Raw genomic sequence first — 14808 nt, 5'->3', positions numbered from 1 at the left:
GCAAGAACACCGCCCCGCCCGGAGGGCGCGCTCTCGTAGGCCCGGCGCTCTCTGGCCCCGCCCCCGCGCAGTGAACACCGCCCCCCCCGGAGGTCGCGCTCTCATTGGCCCGGCCCGCTCTGGCCCCGCCCCCGCGCAGAGAACGCCGCCAAGCACCGCCCCGAGGCCGCGCTCTCACGGGTCCGGCGCGCTCGGGACCCGGCCCCGCGCCAGGTTTGAAGACGCGTTAGCGCCACCGTGGGCAGGTCTCAGGTCCCGCCAGCCAGAGAGGACACGTGGGTGTCCCCCCCCCTTGCGGGGGGTTCTGGAGGGAAACGGAGGGAGACCGGAAAGCCGCGCCAGGCCCAAGGGGCAGAGAGACCGGAGTCGAGGGCGGGCCTGCCGCCCTGTTGGACCTCTGGGAGGAAGGGGAGCAGGCCGACCCGCGCTGGTAATCTCCCCTTCCCCCGCATGACCTGAAGCCTTTCCTTAGGTCCCTTCCAATTCGTCCCTAAATCAAAAACCTGCACTGCCTACTGGTTCCCCTCTTTTGGGTTACGAAATCCTTTCAGACTCTGATGCAAACTATGAATCATTTTTGCAGAAGAAGAAGAATCTACCCACACAAATGACCAGGAAATTGCGCATCCAATTTCTAGAGATTCATGATATTCTGACAAGTCAGGGACCCCGTATTAAGAACATTTGTGCCTATTTGGGTATAAATCAGGGGCCGTATTTTGTACATAAGTATACATCATTATATATGTGCTACCGTTTGTTGAGCGCTTGTTCTGTGCTCTTAGGTGTGCCCAAATGCATTTTCTTGTTTTAGCCTTTCAACAACACCGGGAGGTAGGAATTCCAGTCCCCACCAGGGCTTAAAGAGGTTAAGTAGTTTGTTCTTACTAAAAGGAGAGTTACAGGAGTTAAACTCGGATCCCAGGAATAAAACTTAGGCCTTTCTTTATCCCTCCCAAATTGAGAGAAGATGAATATTTGGCTATCCTTTTTCTGCTGCGGTAAAACTGAAGAATAGGACCCACTCCCAACCCTAAGTGGTTCAGCATGCAGTTATTCATAAGGAAGGCGCCAGTATAATTCATCAAGTCCTGTTATGCCGTGGTGATGCCCAAACCCCTTCCTGTGCTAAACTTTCTTTCTTTCGTTTTTTTTGCTGAGGAAGACTGGCCCTGAGCTAACATTTGTTGCCAATCTTCCTCTTTTTTTTTTTTTTTTGCTTGAGGAAGATTAGCCCTGTGCTAACATCTGTGCCAGTCTTCCTCTATTTTGTATGTGAGTGGCTGCCACAGTGTGGCTGAGGAATGTTGTAGGTCAGTGCCTGGGATCCAAACCCATGAGCCTGGTAGCTAAAGTGAGCAAGCCAAACTTAACCGCTCTACCCACAGCTGGCTCCTCTACTAAACTTTCTTACCAAAATGATGCTTCAGTTAAAGCTACAGCAGTTTTCTGTTTTTGTGTAAATTATGCTAATTTACTTAGTCTAGAGAAACTTTAGTTACAGTAAAACAGTTGTCTGGAGGCAATGTCTTCTGACTGAGTCCAGTAATTTGTTTTTACAGAGCTGTCTCAGAGGTGGCAGAACTTGATCCGGGCCTTGAAGGGGAAGAATTTGGGAAAGGTAAGTGGGGCATTCCAGGTGAGAGAAATGTATGGGCTCTTGGAGTGGGCCAGGGGCAGAGAGTGGTCATTATCATTCATTTGGTGATTATCATTCCGTTGGTTCAGAAGGCCAAATGATAAGGAATAAAATGTGTAAGTGATTTAGGGCCAGATCCTGGAGAGTTTGGACTTCTTGATATTATCTATAGTGTGAATTGAGTGTTGCTCTGAATCATTAATGAGTGTCCCTATGAAAAATTATGAAAAATAGTTTTAAAGGTGATTAGTCTGGCAGGGTTAGTCTGTTTGGGTGGGAGAGCCTGTGGAGGTGGTAGAAAGGGGTAAGTGGAAAAGAATGACATATCATGTGTTTTCTTATCCATTACAGGAGAATTTTGGGAAATTTAAATATGAGTTACTTCTGTTCAAGCATAGACTGGCAAAGTGACTGAAGTGGAAGAAAATCAAATTCAGTCAGTATATTTAATTTCTTAAGGTTATTCATCTGGGAAGTAAACATATATTAATATTACTGTTAATGAATTTTAATCATGTACTTTATTATGAATACTTTAGCAGTGGGAGAAATAGTATAAATGTTTTCCAAGATGCCATAAAAGAGATTATAGTAAGTAAACATTGCCAAACACCAGAACTTTACTAAATACTAGAATTAGAACATACATACAGAAAACACAAAATACTGATGAATCTATTCTCAGGACAGAGTGGGAAGCTGGAGTTGGGGAATGGAAATTGACTTGTGATTAGACAAGAAAAGAAAGAAACTAGGAGATGTGGCCTAGGGAGAACAGGGCGAGGCAGGCTTCAGGTCTCCCTAGAAGCCAGTAATTGTGAAGCATGCAGCCCCAGCCAGCTGTTCCTGGGCACCAGGCCGTCACGTGTCCTAGCTGGGCAAGTTGAGGCATAAACCCAGGGAAACCAGGGCTCCTTGGGTTGGCCATCTGAGTCATCTCTCCACCTGCATCCCCACGTCCCCTTCTCTCACTATACTATAGTTACTCTAAAAGGACTAAGCCAGCCTTTTTTCTAGCCCAACCACCTTTAGTTGTAAAACTGGTATCAAACATGGTTAAATAAATATTCAGGTGCAACGTTAAGAAACAGTACAGCTCCTAAGCCTACTATTTTAAAATACAACAAATATTTTTCTTTGGAACTTGGAAGCTGTTACCAAAAAGAATTACAGTCCCTGTGTGAAAGGGGTTCTGATGTACAATTATATAAAAGAAAGACAGCACTCTCCCCACTAGGAATTAAAGGCGTTTCTAAAATGATGACATATTCTCTCAGAGGGTAAGGCTGAGGAATATGATAGTCTGAAACCAGAATGCCAGATGCCTTCCTGTTCTCTGTTTCCTTTGCTTTTGTCAGTCAACTTCCTGCTCAAATAGTACAAGCTCCAGTTGTCTTCTAACCCTCAACCCAGCTGTTAAAATAGTCAAACTGTGCAAAGAACGCGAGGGCTAACATATATTGAACTTCTCTTTTTTTATCTCTGTTGACGTTCATGGTTCCCTCAGTCTGGTGAGTGTCAAACTAGTTTTCCACTGACTCCTTCGCTTTCATGTATGACACTCTCCCGTGGTGGTACCAGTATTCTTACAAAATCAGAATTTTCCCCATATCAGCGTCACTAAGTGTGAATGTCCACATGGTTATTCCTAGTCAGTTGTTGGTTAGATATAGAGCTAGAAATCATATGTGATTGTATTCTGTGTTTATTTTCTTCATTAAGTAATCAGTGGACTTCATTAAAAGTTAATTTCATAGGAGAACATCAGTTTCTCAGATTGTCTAAATGTAGGGGATTTCTAGCTGTATGCGAAGCAGATTGAAGTAAACTGAATACTAAGACTCTTTCTAGCAATAAGGAGCCGTATCACTTTGTACTGAAGAATTGAAGCAGTTTATTTAAAATTGCTCCATCTTTTTAATCCATTGAAATTGTATTCCTTTCCTAGGTATATCTGATATGAAATTTATATTGATACCTTTAGAATTGTATTCCTTGTTTCTTGGTTTATAATTTATTTTATTCTATTTTATTTTATTTTATTTTTGAGGAAGATTAGCCCTGAGCTAACATCTGCCACCAATCCTCCTCTTTTTGCTGAGGAAGACTGGCCCTGAGCTAACATCCGTGCCCATCCTCCTCTGCTTTATATGTGGGACGCCTGCCACAGCATGGCTTGACAAGTGGTGCGTGGGTCCACACCTGGGATCCAAACTGGCGAACTCTGGGCCACTGAAGCGGAACGTGTGAACTTAACCACTGCGTCACTGGGCTGGCCCCCTTGGTTTATAATTTATAATTTTCATGTGGATAAGGTGGATAACTTTGAGAGAATAACCTTTCTTAGGTCTGTTATGTTTGAAGTTAAATTTGAAATCTAACAATGTCATGATATTCCTACCCTCTCTTAATCTTTTAGGGTGATTCTATTTTTCCTTCTAGGGAATATATCATTTGCCATTGAGGTTGTGTTGTTGCAGAGTTTTTGGCTAAAATTCAAGAGAATATTTATCAACTTGATAAGCACAAGTACTGGAAAGGCAGTGCCAAAGGTACGTAAGAATATTACCCTCAAATGCTTTAGTATTTATTATTATTTCACTTTAAAAAACTAATATATCTGTTTTCTACATAGATAAATTATGACATAGATGATATTAATGAAGAGGGAAACTGTATCAGTGATCTATTTCTGTGTAAAAACTAAACCAAAACTTACTGGCTTTAAAAAAAAAAAAAAACCAACAACAAATTAATTTTTTCTTCTGTCGGTTGGCCGGGCAGTTTCTTTGGCAGAGCTTACCTGCACTCACTCAGGCTTACTCATACGTTGAATTCAGATGATGTGTGGATGATCCAAAATGGCTTAACTCACATATCTGATAGTTGGTGCTGGCCGTTAGCTGGGATACCTTGCTTCTTCTCCAGATGGCCTTGTATCCTCTATGAGGCTGGAGTTATAGCAGAACAATCTCAGGGCAGGCCTTCAGGATAGCCAAATCCAGTGCAAAAGCAATTATTAAATCTCTGCTCGCTTCTCATTTGTCCATGTGACATTGGCCAAAGCAAGTCACGTGGCCAAGCCCAGAGTGAGTAGGGGAGTGGGCTTAGATGGCATCTCTTGATGGGAGGAATGGCAAAGAATTTGTGGCCATTTTTTTATCTATAATGGAAGCTTTTCCTCCCTTCTTCTAAAAGACCGATCCTATTTCCTTTGTAAGTAAAACCATAATCCCAAATTGGAAAGGTATTGCCTGGCCCCCTTAGCTTGGCATGGCTAACAGGAAGTATTGTATACAAATAAAAACACATGTCATTAATAAACAAGAGTTAAAAGACAATCATTTCACATTGGCTACTCACAAAAATACAGTCATTGAATTAACAGACAAAGGTTCAGATTTATTTATTCCTTTCTTAAATCATGCTTATGATAACCATAGACATCCTAAACCAAAGCTAGCCAATATTGTAATTCCCATTCATACACTGAGTGATCCTCCCAACTTACACTTGTGTTGGGAGAAAAGAAGAGCAATGAATGGAAACAGAGGAAAATGGAGCTGAGACCTGCCCAGTGGTGCCAAGAAATGAACCTCACGCTAAGAAATAATAGCACAAGAATGATGGGCAAGGAAGTAGCACTAGCTGGGCAAGGTAGATAGCGCTTGATGCAATAAAATGGTTATATAATAACCAATATAATGGTTATAAAATAAATGGTTATAATACAAAAACGTTTATATTTACATGAGGCTTTGTAATTTATAAAACATCGTCATATATCTTAGCACGTGTACCCTCAAGTAACTACATAAAGTATTCAAGATGATAATGGTTCCCATTCTGCAGTTGATTAAGATTCAGGAAGCTTCATTAACCTGTCCAAAATCCTAGCACCATTGGATGGAAGAGCCAGGATCTAAAGATTTCTGATAACCAGCCCTGTTCTCATTTCACATTAAAACTTCATACAAAACAAAATATAAAGCAGATAAGGAAATAAACATTAGGAAGTGAGTTTTGAGGTTTTACTAAACAAAATGTATTCTAAATGAAGAAATTGATGTCCTTGTTTGTTTTAGTAGTAATTGACAGAAATCTTACATGTGACAGGATTAGTCTCCCCATACTTCTCAACCAATGAACAGAACATGGGAAGCCAAATTGAAGAAAATTGAAGAACGGGCATCGCTTTATGAGACGAAACCATTGTCCCCAGTGTACAGACCAAGATTGTCCAAGCCAGAGGAACCAGCTTCCATTTGGAAACTATTTTATCGGCAAACTGAAGCTTTTAATTTTGTTAAGAGTTGCCAAGAGGTAATTTTCTCATCTCTTACTTTTTTTTAGAGCTACTGTAATTTAAGATTTATAAAAATACGTGTTCGTCTTCATTTCAGGCCACATACTCTACCAAAAGAATTTAATCATGATCTTAATATCACAGTATTATGGAAAAAAACTCTATGAATATTAGCCATTTACTTAATAATGAAAAAGAATGAGATATCTCTTAATTTTTAAAATTTGTAATGACATTTAAATGAAACTGCTTAGAGGAAGGGCAACCATATTCTTGGACTGAAAAATAATAGAATGACTGAGTTTAAGAGTAAAATTAAAAAATTACCCACAGAAATATGAGGAAATGAATGAGTGAAGAGTGGGATTTTTAAGGATGAAATTAGGGAAAGGAGAATTGAATTTAAATGATAGGAAATGAAAATGTCTCAAATATTATATCGTAGAATTTATAAGCCCTAGAACTTAAACCATAGTTCGAAAGCACACAGGTATTTATCTTTCTGTTGTCTCCTTTTGTGCTTTGGCATAGGAAAGTGGATTTATCATAATAATTTCCAGCATATTAGGGGGAAGTGGAAGTAGAGTAATTTCCCTTGCAAGTGGGAGGAAGAAGTGCTTGCTACATGCTGGCTTTGCTAAGGGTGTGGTGCTCAAAGGTAAACAGATGTGTATTGCACGTCGTTTGTTTATCGGGCACTGTGGGGAATGTAAAGAAGTATAAGGAAAAGATGCATATACAAAATCTACCGTAAATATACTGTGTTCTGATTATTGATGCTATATGAAAATTCAAAGTGCTAAAACTTTTTAGGAGGAAGATCTTTCTTTCCTTACTAAAGAGAAGCTCACTCAGATGTCATCAGCATGGTTTAGGAAATATAGGAAGAACTTTTCATGCTCATTTTGTGTAAACCTAATTCAAGTATCAGAAAATACTGACAGATTCATTTGATCTTGAATTAAAAAAAAATAGGAATATGATTGCTGGATCATCACCACCACATAGGATCATACACCGTATAGGAATGTGATTGCTGGGCTTACCAATCACCAGTATATACAATTTATCTCAAGAAGATTTTTTTTGAAGATGATTAGCCCTGAGCTAACATCTGTTGCCAGTCCTCCTCTTTCTCCTGAAGAAGATTGGCCCTGATCTAACATCTGTGCTCATCTTCCTCTACTTTGTATGTGGGCCGCCTGCCACAGATGGCTTGATAAGTGGTGCAGAGGTCCGTGCCCGGGATCCGAACTGGCAAACCCTGGGCCACTGAAGTGGAGTGCACGAACTCAACCACTGTGCCATTGGGCCGGCCCCCAAGAAGATTTTTAATAGGGTCAAGCAACTTAGTCCTCCTCTTATTTCTTACTCATGAAATGAAAGTTTGTTCCTTTATAGGCTCAACAGCTACCTTTAGCTAAATAGAAACAAAAGAACTTGTGTATTCCTTTATTAGAAGAAACTCTTATGGCAGCAGACACCAACAGATCAGTGCCACAGCAATTAACCTTTAAAAAATTGGCTTCTCATAGAAAAGACAATTTATAGTTACTTGTTAGAGTTAAGCATTTAAAATTTTCCTGAAGCTTTTAAGATTAACTTATAAGTATTCCATTAAAAAAATTGATCCCCACATATTTTTGTATGTATTAAAGAATTTATTAATTAATTTTAGCCCAAATCATTTAAAATAATGTTTAGGTACTTTTAAAAAATAAGTTTAATTTCATAAACTAACAAAACTAGAATAGGAAGTTAAACGAGAGTGATTGAACAGTTATTTTTCTCGTTTTTTTCTCTTTTTAATCTGGATATTCTAATTGTTTCTGCCTTGAACATGTATTACTTGAGTGATGAAAAATACAAATAACTAGATTTTGATTGGCATAGATCTAGTGATTATTTTTCTTGTTTTTAACAGTACAAATGTTCAAATTCTAGTTTTGGATGTATTGAATGGTACAATTTTTTATGAACATTGAATAGCTACAGTTTATTTTAGATTTGCATTTTATTAATTTTTTGAATATTATTTTTGGTTTTATCAAGGATGTCCATGTATTTGCTTTGGAACGCAAAGGGGGCGATGGACAACGTATTTACCTCGTAACAACCTATACTGAGCTTTGGTTTTATTATAAATCCCGGTACGTAGTTTATCAAGGACAACCCATTAAACTAAAGTTACATTTCCTTCATCTAGTAATGTCTGTGAGATTAATTCAGGCTGAATTGGCTTTCATAGTTCTCAATCACACAATTAGTTACTCCTTTCCTACTAGAATTGAATTCTGGAGTTTCCTTGTCATAGTAACATTGAATTATCTCACTAGGTGTTGGGAGAAAAAAAATTGTGTGTGTTTTGAGTTCCTTTACTGCTTGTGCTACGTGATGACACAATTCCCACATTACTTTTCCTTGTTCAAATTACCACAGCCCTTTTCTTTGTATAGGATGCCATCCGAACTTCACTCTGCACAAGTTAGCATTTACCTATCAAGTCAGCATCTATTCTTATTAACCCATGTTAAAGTCATACCTCTTGATGCCAGCGAGAATGTAACTGCAAACGTAGGCACTGAAAGCTCATTGAAGTCAGGTGATCCCGAATGTTTCTAACCAATTTTTGAAATATTATCTTCCTAATGAAAATTTGAAACTTAAAACTTCTCATACAAAAGATTCATGGAATCTCAAGAATATGCGATTAAAGAAAGTGCTTTTCTCAAACAAAATTTGTTTCATGGTGACACCAAAAACAAATATAGCAGTGTTACACAATATCACAATCATCTGTGAATAAATAACACTATGAAGTTGACCATATTTCCCAGTTAAATAATGTTGCAGAATATGAGTGTTACCTCTTGTTTGATGGAAACTCTTGATACGATGATTGGTAAACCTATGGTGAGCAGTTCACTTTATCATGTCTTCCTTATGTCATAGTTATATGTCATTAAAATGCCGTTAATACAGTATCTTGAGATGTAAGATCAACGTCTGTGATTTAAAAGGTATAATATAAACCTAACAATCTTGAATTATTCAATTCAGAAAAAATCTCTTACACTGCTATGAAGTCATTCCTGAAAATGCTGTCTGCAAACTTTATTTTGATTTGGAATTTAACAAACCTGCCAATCCAGGAGCTGATGGGAAAAAGATGGTTGCCTTACTCATTGAGGTAAATTACAGACTCAGTTTTTTCTCATTACATCTTTCCATGTATCTCTTCAGTCACCATTCATTCATTAAGTGAATGCAGCCTCTGTAATATATACGTTCTGTGTTTCTTCTCCTTTTTCTTGCTACGCTTTCCTTTGATTTTCATTTCTTAATATCACTTCTCTGAGTAAACTTCTAAAAAGGAGGAAAGTTCAGTTTATGTCCATAAATTTAATATATCTAATAAAATCTTTGAAAAAGGTGGCAGTTTGGGAATGTTCTGTGTTTTAAAATTATATATTCTCTGACTTACAGATAGCTGACCCTTATGAGGATTATGCAAAGTAATTTTTACTGTAAAAATAGGTTACTGAGATAAACTTCAAGAAAACCTTTGATAAAAATAGTGTCAGAATTTTTGAGCTGGCAGGCATTTTGGAAATTATTCTATCTTGCACCATCATAAATGAGGAAACTAAGGCCAAGGGAGACTTAATTCCTACTCGAGGTACCGCAGCTAGTTATTGGCAAAGCCTGTTCTAGAAATACAGTTATCACTGTTTTTAACAAAGAGAAAAGAGTGTAGTTCTACTATGTATTTTTGATTTAGTGGTGTACACCAAGAAGTTACTAGTAAAAGGAATAATATGGACTTGTGCAACTAAGCTCTGTTAGTTTTGCTTATAAAATCTTTTAAGATTGTATTGCATTAAGTTGTGTTAAAATTATGTTGACCACATTTTGGCCTCAGAGGAGGTATTAACATTTATTAACTGTTTTTTCTTTTAGCTGTTACCTGGAGATGACTCATTTTATAACTTTAAAAATACATCCAAATTAAAGTTTTTTGATAAATATATACTGATTATGTTGAATCTCTACATGTTTTCTTTGAAAAATATTTAAATTATTTGAAAAATGTAGGCAAACATTGTTTTCGAAAAAAATCGTATAATGTTAGCTTTCTCCTGGCTTTGAAGCAGAATAAATATACATAAGTCCCCCTCTCCCCAAAAACCAAAAATAACAAAAAAGTTATATTTTTTTAAAATAGGCATTGGACCTTTAAAAATAAATTGAAATATTTTATTGCATTATAGTTGATAAATTGTTTAATTTTTAACCTTAATTGTGTTTTTAATAATTCATGGATACTGACTTTTTCTGGTGTTTGATACACTTCTACGGTCCAAGGTGGGATTTATTATGTGGGCTCTGTGTGGCCGACAAGGAATTAAGATTCAGAGATTTTCACTGGCACTTTAATATGGTGATACCAGTAACAAAGTACCACATTGTACTAGAAACTAGAAATATCCTTAATGGAATCAACACTGCTGCAAATCCCATTTGTAACATAGATTAATAAACACTGGGGTGGCAAAGATAATGTAGATGTTTAAAAATTTTTTCCTTCTAATTCTTTATACGGTCTTATCCAAATTAGTTTTGAACGACTAAACTTCTACATCAGCAAAAGTTGGACAAAGTTCTAGAAATCTGAGTATAAAATTATACAGCATTTTTATTTAACATGTTTATCATGTTGGTAGAAAAGTTATTAGGGTTATTTTACTTGGTATAACCTTTATAAATGATTATATTGAAATTAATTTCATTTATCGATTACTTTGTATGTAACAGGTATATAATCCAGTAAGTACTTTTCATTTTGAGTCTCTGTGTGAAGACATAAATTAAATTAGCTCTTATCTCAATTTAACAGATGGTTAATAAATAACTGGCTAATAATAACTACTGATAATATATAATGCCCTTTGATTCAATGACTTAGCTGACAAATTTCAGTAAGCCATTTCTCCCAATTGGAAAGCATTCTGATGCGAAAGCATTTTGTAAAACTATGTTGACAGGTAACATTGCTGAAATAATCCTATCTTTCTAACTTCTGGATTTTTCAATCTAAATATTTAAATAACTTAAAATTTTATTTAAAGTTAAACTTGGAAAAGAGAACTTAGGAGATTATGTTACTTTTATTACCTACAGAGTCATTATATTTATTCTGTATAGCTCCAGAATGCAAAACTAGGCTTTATTCATTTATCAAAATTTTTTCAGCCCCTAGTAAGTGTCACTGTGCTAGGCACTAGGAATACAATGGTTAGCCAAAGAGACGTGGCTTCTGCCTTCATAGAGTTTATAGTCTAATGGAAGATACATTAGGATAGATTTAGCTGCCATAGTAAAGACCTGAAATTAAGATGGCTTAAACAAGATAGAAATTTATTTCTCTCTCATGTAATATCTGGGTGTGGCTCCTCTGTGTTAGGGACTAGGCTTGTTGCTCTGCGCTTCCTAAGATGTCAAGATGGCTCACCACCACTATGTCTGCATTCTAGTCAGCGGAAAATGGGGAAAGGGCGGGCCTGCCCCTTGCCTTTAAGAAGTGGCCAGCTCTCCTTCTGTTCACATCCCATTGGCCAGAACTTAGTCACAGAGCCACACCTTACCGAGAAGGAAATGTGGTCTTTCTCCTGGGTGGCCTCTTATCTAACTAGTAATCAGGATTCTATTTCTACTGATAACCCTGAATGGTAGTTCTTAGTGACTTTGTTTTGCAAATGAGAAGACTAAGGGCTCAGGAGAAGTGACTTGTCCCGCGGCTGCACAGCTAATGCTTTTAAGCAGTTACACGTGCGAGGCGCTGTGCTAACTCTTTGCTCTCATTTTCTCGTTTACTCCTTACAACGATCCCAAAAGGCAGGTCCTATTATTATCCTGTTTTGCGGTTGAGGAATGTAAGGTTTGGTCTTGACGAAAGTCACAGCTGGTAAGTGGCAAAGCCAGAACTCAAACCTAGATCTTTCTGACTCCAAATCTTGTGCTCCTAACCTTATGCCTGCTGCCTCCCTATGACGCAGAACTGCCTTCAATATCAGCGTCATCTCGCCCTAGAGGCTATGTTCTTGGAGCTAGATTTGGGCTCAATATGTTTTGAGGAACTTTCTGAAAATTAAAACTATAAACAATGGAATTAGTGACTTTTTAACTCATAGATGATACTTAAAGAGTTGCTTAAAAAGGAATATTTTTGTGATTTTAGAGGATATTAAAGTCTAAGGTAAATTGGTTAACTTGTAAGAGGCCTTTAATCCTGAGAGCCTATGAATTTTTGAACATAAACGTGTAATATAATTTAAATATGATATGTATTACAATACATAAGTAATTTGGTGAAATTGTTATATAATAAATATTCTGATAGCAAATCAAAATAAAAAACAAGTTAGACTTGTACCAAGATATTTGAATTTTGCACATGGAAAAATTTTTAAATTTAAAAAATTTATTATTTGCATTTTACTTGTGTTTTTAGCATGTTTGCAAAGCACTTCAAGAGTTATACAGAGTTAATTGTTCAACTGAGGATGTTTTCAACTTGGATTCTAGCACTGATGAGAAATTTAGCTGCCATTTAATATTTCAACTCCATGATGTGGCATTTAAAGATAACATTCATGTTGGTAAGTATACTCTTTTTTAAAAAGTCATGGGGCTATATTAAAAACTCATACTTTCTTTTTCCTCTTAAAATTTTGTGAGTATTTGTTAGGCTTATGGTTGTTAACCTGTTCTAAACAAGGAAATGTGATTTTTCACATTTTCAGGATTTGCCTTTAGTTCTAGGTGGATCTTCCTCTTCTAGACACATTTCAGACACATTAATCTACTCAGTGTATCTTTGGCATTGGTGCCTCTGGCTATAGGTATCGAGATGGTTATGCACGCCCTGGTACGGGTTTCTGCTCCAAGAGGAGTCATTTTGGAAGTTTTCTGGGTAGTAGCTGAGAGGCCCAGTTCAAGTCTTACCTGTGATGTCTTAGATCTGGATTTCTGACCTTTGCTTCAGCCTTGCCCTGGCCTTACATTTTAGTGCATGAGGACTGCGGCTTGGGTTCCAGGCCACATCCAGGAAGGCTCGTTTATTTTTCCAGGCTGAACCTCAGGGTTGGACATTTAGAGATATAGGCCCAGGTATAAAATGAAGACAGTCTGAAGGGGAGCAAAAAGGCAGAAGAGAACATGGAAAACCACAGTCTAAACAGAAGCCAAAATCCTGAGTGTTTATCAAAGCAGATGTAGGTAAAGTCTTCCTAGGTCCACGCAGCAGACAATTAACTGAAGTTCAGGTGACAGGTAATCCATTTCAGAACTACAAGTGTCTGACAGTTTCAAGGGTACCAAGGGTAAAAGGCATGAACATAGTCACTGAGGGACTGGCATAAAAGTCAGGAACCTAACTGCTAGATTAGGGTAGCACTAGGTCACAGTGACCTAGCATGCTATATTCGTGGGGCTCCTTCTTATCTCCCTGTTTTCTGATAGCTTAGTTGGATATTCCTTCTCTGTCTCTCTCTTTCATCCCTTAGATATTACTAATTGTGCAATCTATCCTTATCCCTCTGTTCACTCTATCTGTAACCTTGAGGATCATCGTCTGTCATGGCTGTGATTACTATCCACGTGTTGACGACTCTCAAATCTCCATCTTCAGCCGAGATTGTTCTCCTCCACGCCAGACTCATACGGCCAACTGCCTATTAAACATCCCCACACAGACACTTCAAACGCAGCATGTCCTCGACCAAACTCCTCATCTTTTCCCCAAAACGTACTCTTTCTCCAGTGATATGTGTATCAGTGAGTGGTATCACGATCTACCCGACTCCCCAGGAAGACATGGTGGTGTCATCTTTGACCTCCGTGTCGCTCAGCTTACTTATTTAGTGAGCCAGTTAGAGCAATCTCATTCTGCCACTTATGTGCCTCACACCCTTCAAGGATTATTCATTGCCTTCAAGAAAAAGCCCAGATGTCTTAGTTTGCACAGTGAGGCCCACTGTGCTCCAGCCTCATCTCTCACCACTTGGCCCTTCTCATCTCCTTTACTCAGCTCCCGTTGGGGCCACATTTTCTCTAATCCCTGGGCCTTTGCACTTTTTGATGCTGCTGTCTCAATGGACATGCCTCCATTCCACCTGGTTTGTTAAGACTCAGTGTAGATATCCTCATCTGAGAACCCATTTCTGTCACATCCCAAACCCTAAGACTTAGGGTAGTGTTTCCTCGGGGTCGCAGAGAGCACCCAGTGCTTATTGTGTCAAAGCTTTCACCACTTCCTGAGGTAATTTCCTGTTTTTTTTAACCTTCTCTATTCCACCTACCGTTTCTTTAGGGCAGGGACTCTTTCTTAGTCACTTATTTCCAGAGCTTATCTTATAATAATATCTTTGTCAATAATAATATAACAATAACAGCAGCATCAATAATAAATACAAGTAGGCACTTAATAAATATTTGCTGAGTGAATGACTGAATGTCAAGTGGGCTCTACTGTCAGGGTGTCGGGGCAGAGTCCTGAGCGAGATATTCCTTTGATTCCTATTTACTCCTCCAAGACTCCTAGCCACAAAGCTAAAAATTGAGATTTGTTGCTAGGGAAGAAGGAGAGGATAGAAATTTGTCAGTCTCTGCTATAGATCTCTTCTGAAAGCAGATGACATTCAAGCTGGGCTTCAAATCAAATTCCATCCTCTAGACAAGGGTAAGAAAGGCTTTACTGACAGAACAGCCTAAGCAAAAGTGGAGCGATCCGAGTTGGTGGCGAATCTGGGGGGCAGTGGGAGTATGGAGTGGCTAGAGTGAGAGACACAGCCAGACCTGCTAA

The 14808-nt window shown here is 38.2% G+C and overlaps 1 protein-coding gene across 36 annotated transcripts in view; it reads left to right on the top strand.

The window, feature by feature from the left end:
* The first annotated feature begins 124 nt into the window (after nt 1-124).
* PRIMPOL (primase and DNA directed polymerase) overlaps nt 125-14808 on the top strand; it is a 40163-nt gene continuing 25479 nt past the window's right edge. For 8 of the 36 annotated variants that reach the window (XM_070598201.1, XM_070598197.1, XM_070598176.1 and 5 more), the window contains exons 1-9: nt 136-430; nt 1563-1621; nt 1991-2075; nt 3690-3986; nt 4082-4191; nt 5756-5962; nt 7998-8095; nt 9006-9135; nt 12457-12604. In XM_070598201.1, the coding sequence (XP_070454302.1) occupies nt 5783-5962; nt 7998-8095; nt 9006-9135; nt 12457-12604 (556 nt within the window). In that variant the 5' untranslated portion in view covers nt 136-430; nt 1563-1621; nt 1991-2075; ... (1 more) ...; nt 4082-4191; nt 5756-5782. Of the gene's footprint in view, nt 431-1562; nt 1622-1990; nt 2076-3689; nt 3987-4058; nt 4192-5755; nt 5963-7997; nt 8096-9005; nt 9136-12456; nt 12605-14808 lie in introns of all 36 variants that reach the window. The other 28 variants (XM_070598202.1, XM_070598198.1, XM_070598177.1 and 25 more) reach the window with 8 other exon arrangements.

The sequence above is a fragment of the Equus przewalskii genome, chromosome 28, assembly GCF_037783145.1.
Source record: "Equus przewalskii isolate Varuska chromosome 28, EquPr2, whole genome shotgun sequence".
NCBI lineage: Eukaryota > Metazoa > Chordata > Mammalia > Perissodactyla > Equidae > Equus > Equus przewalskii.
The sequence above is the reverse complement of the archived record's forward strand: the minus strand, read 5'-3'. Positions and strand labels throughout refer to the sequence as shown.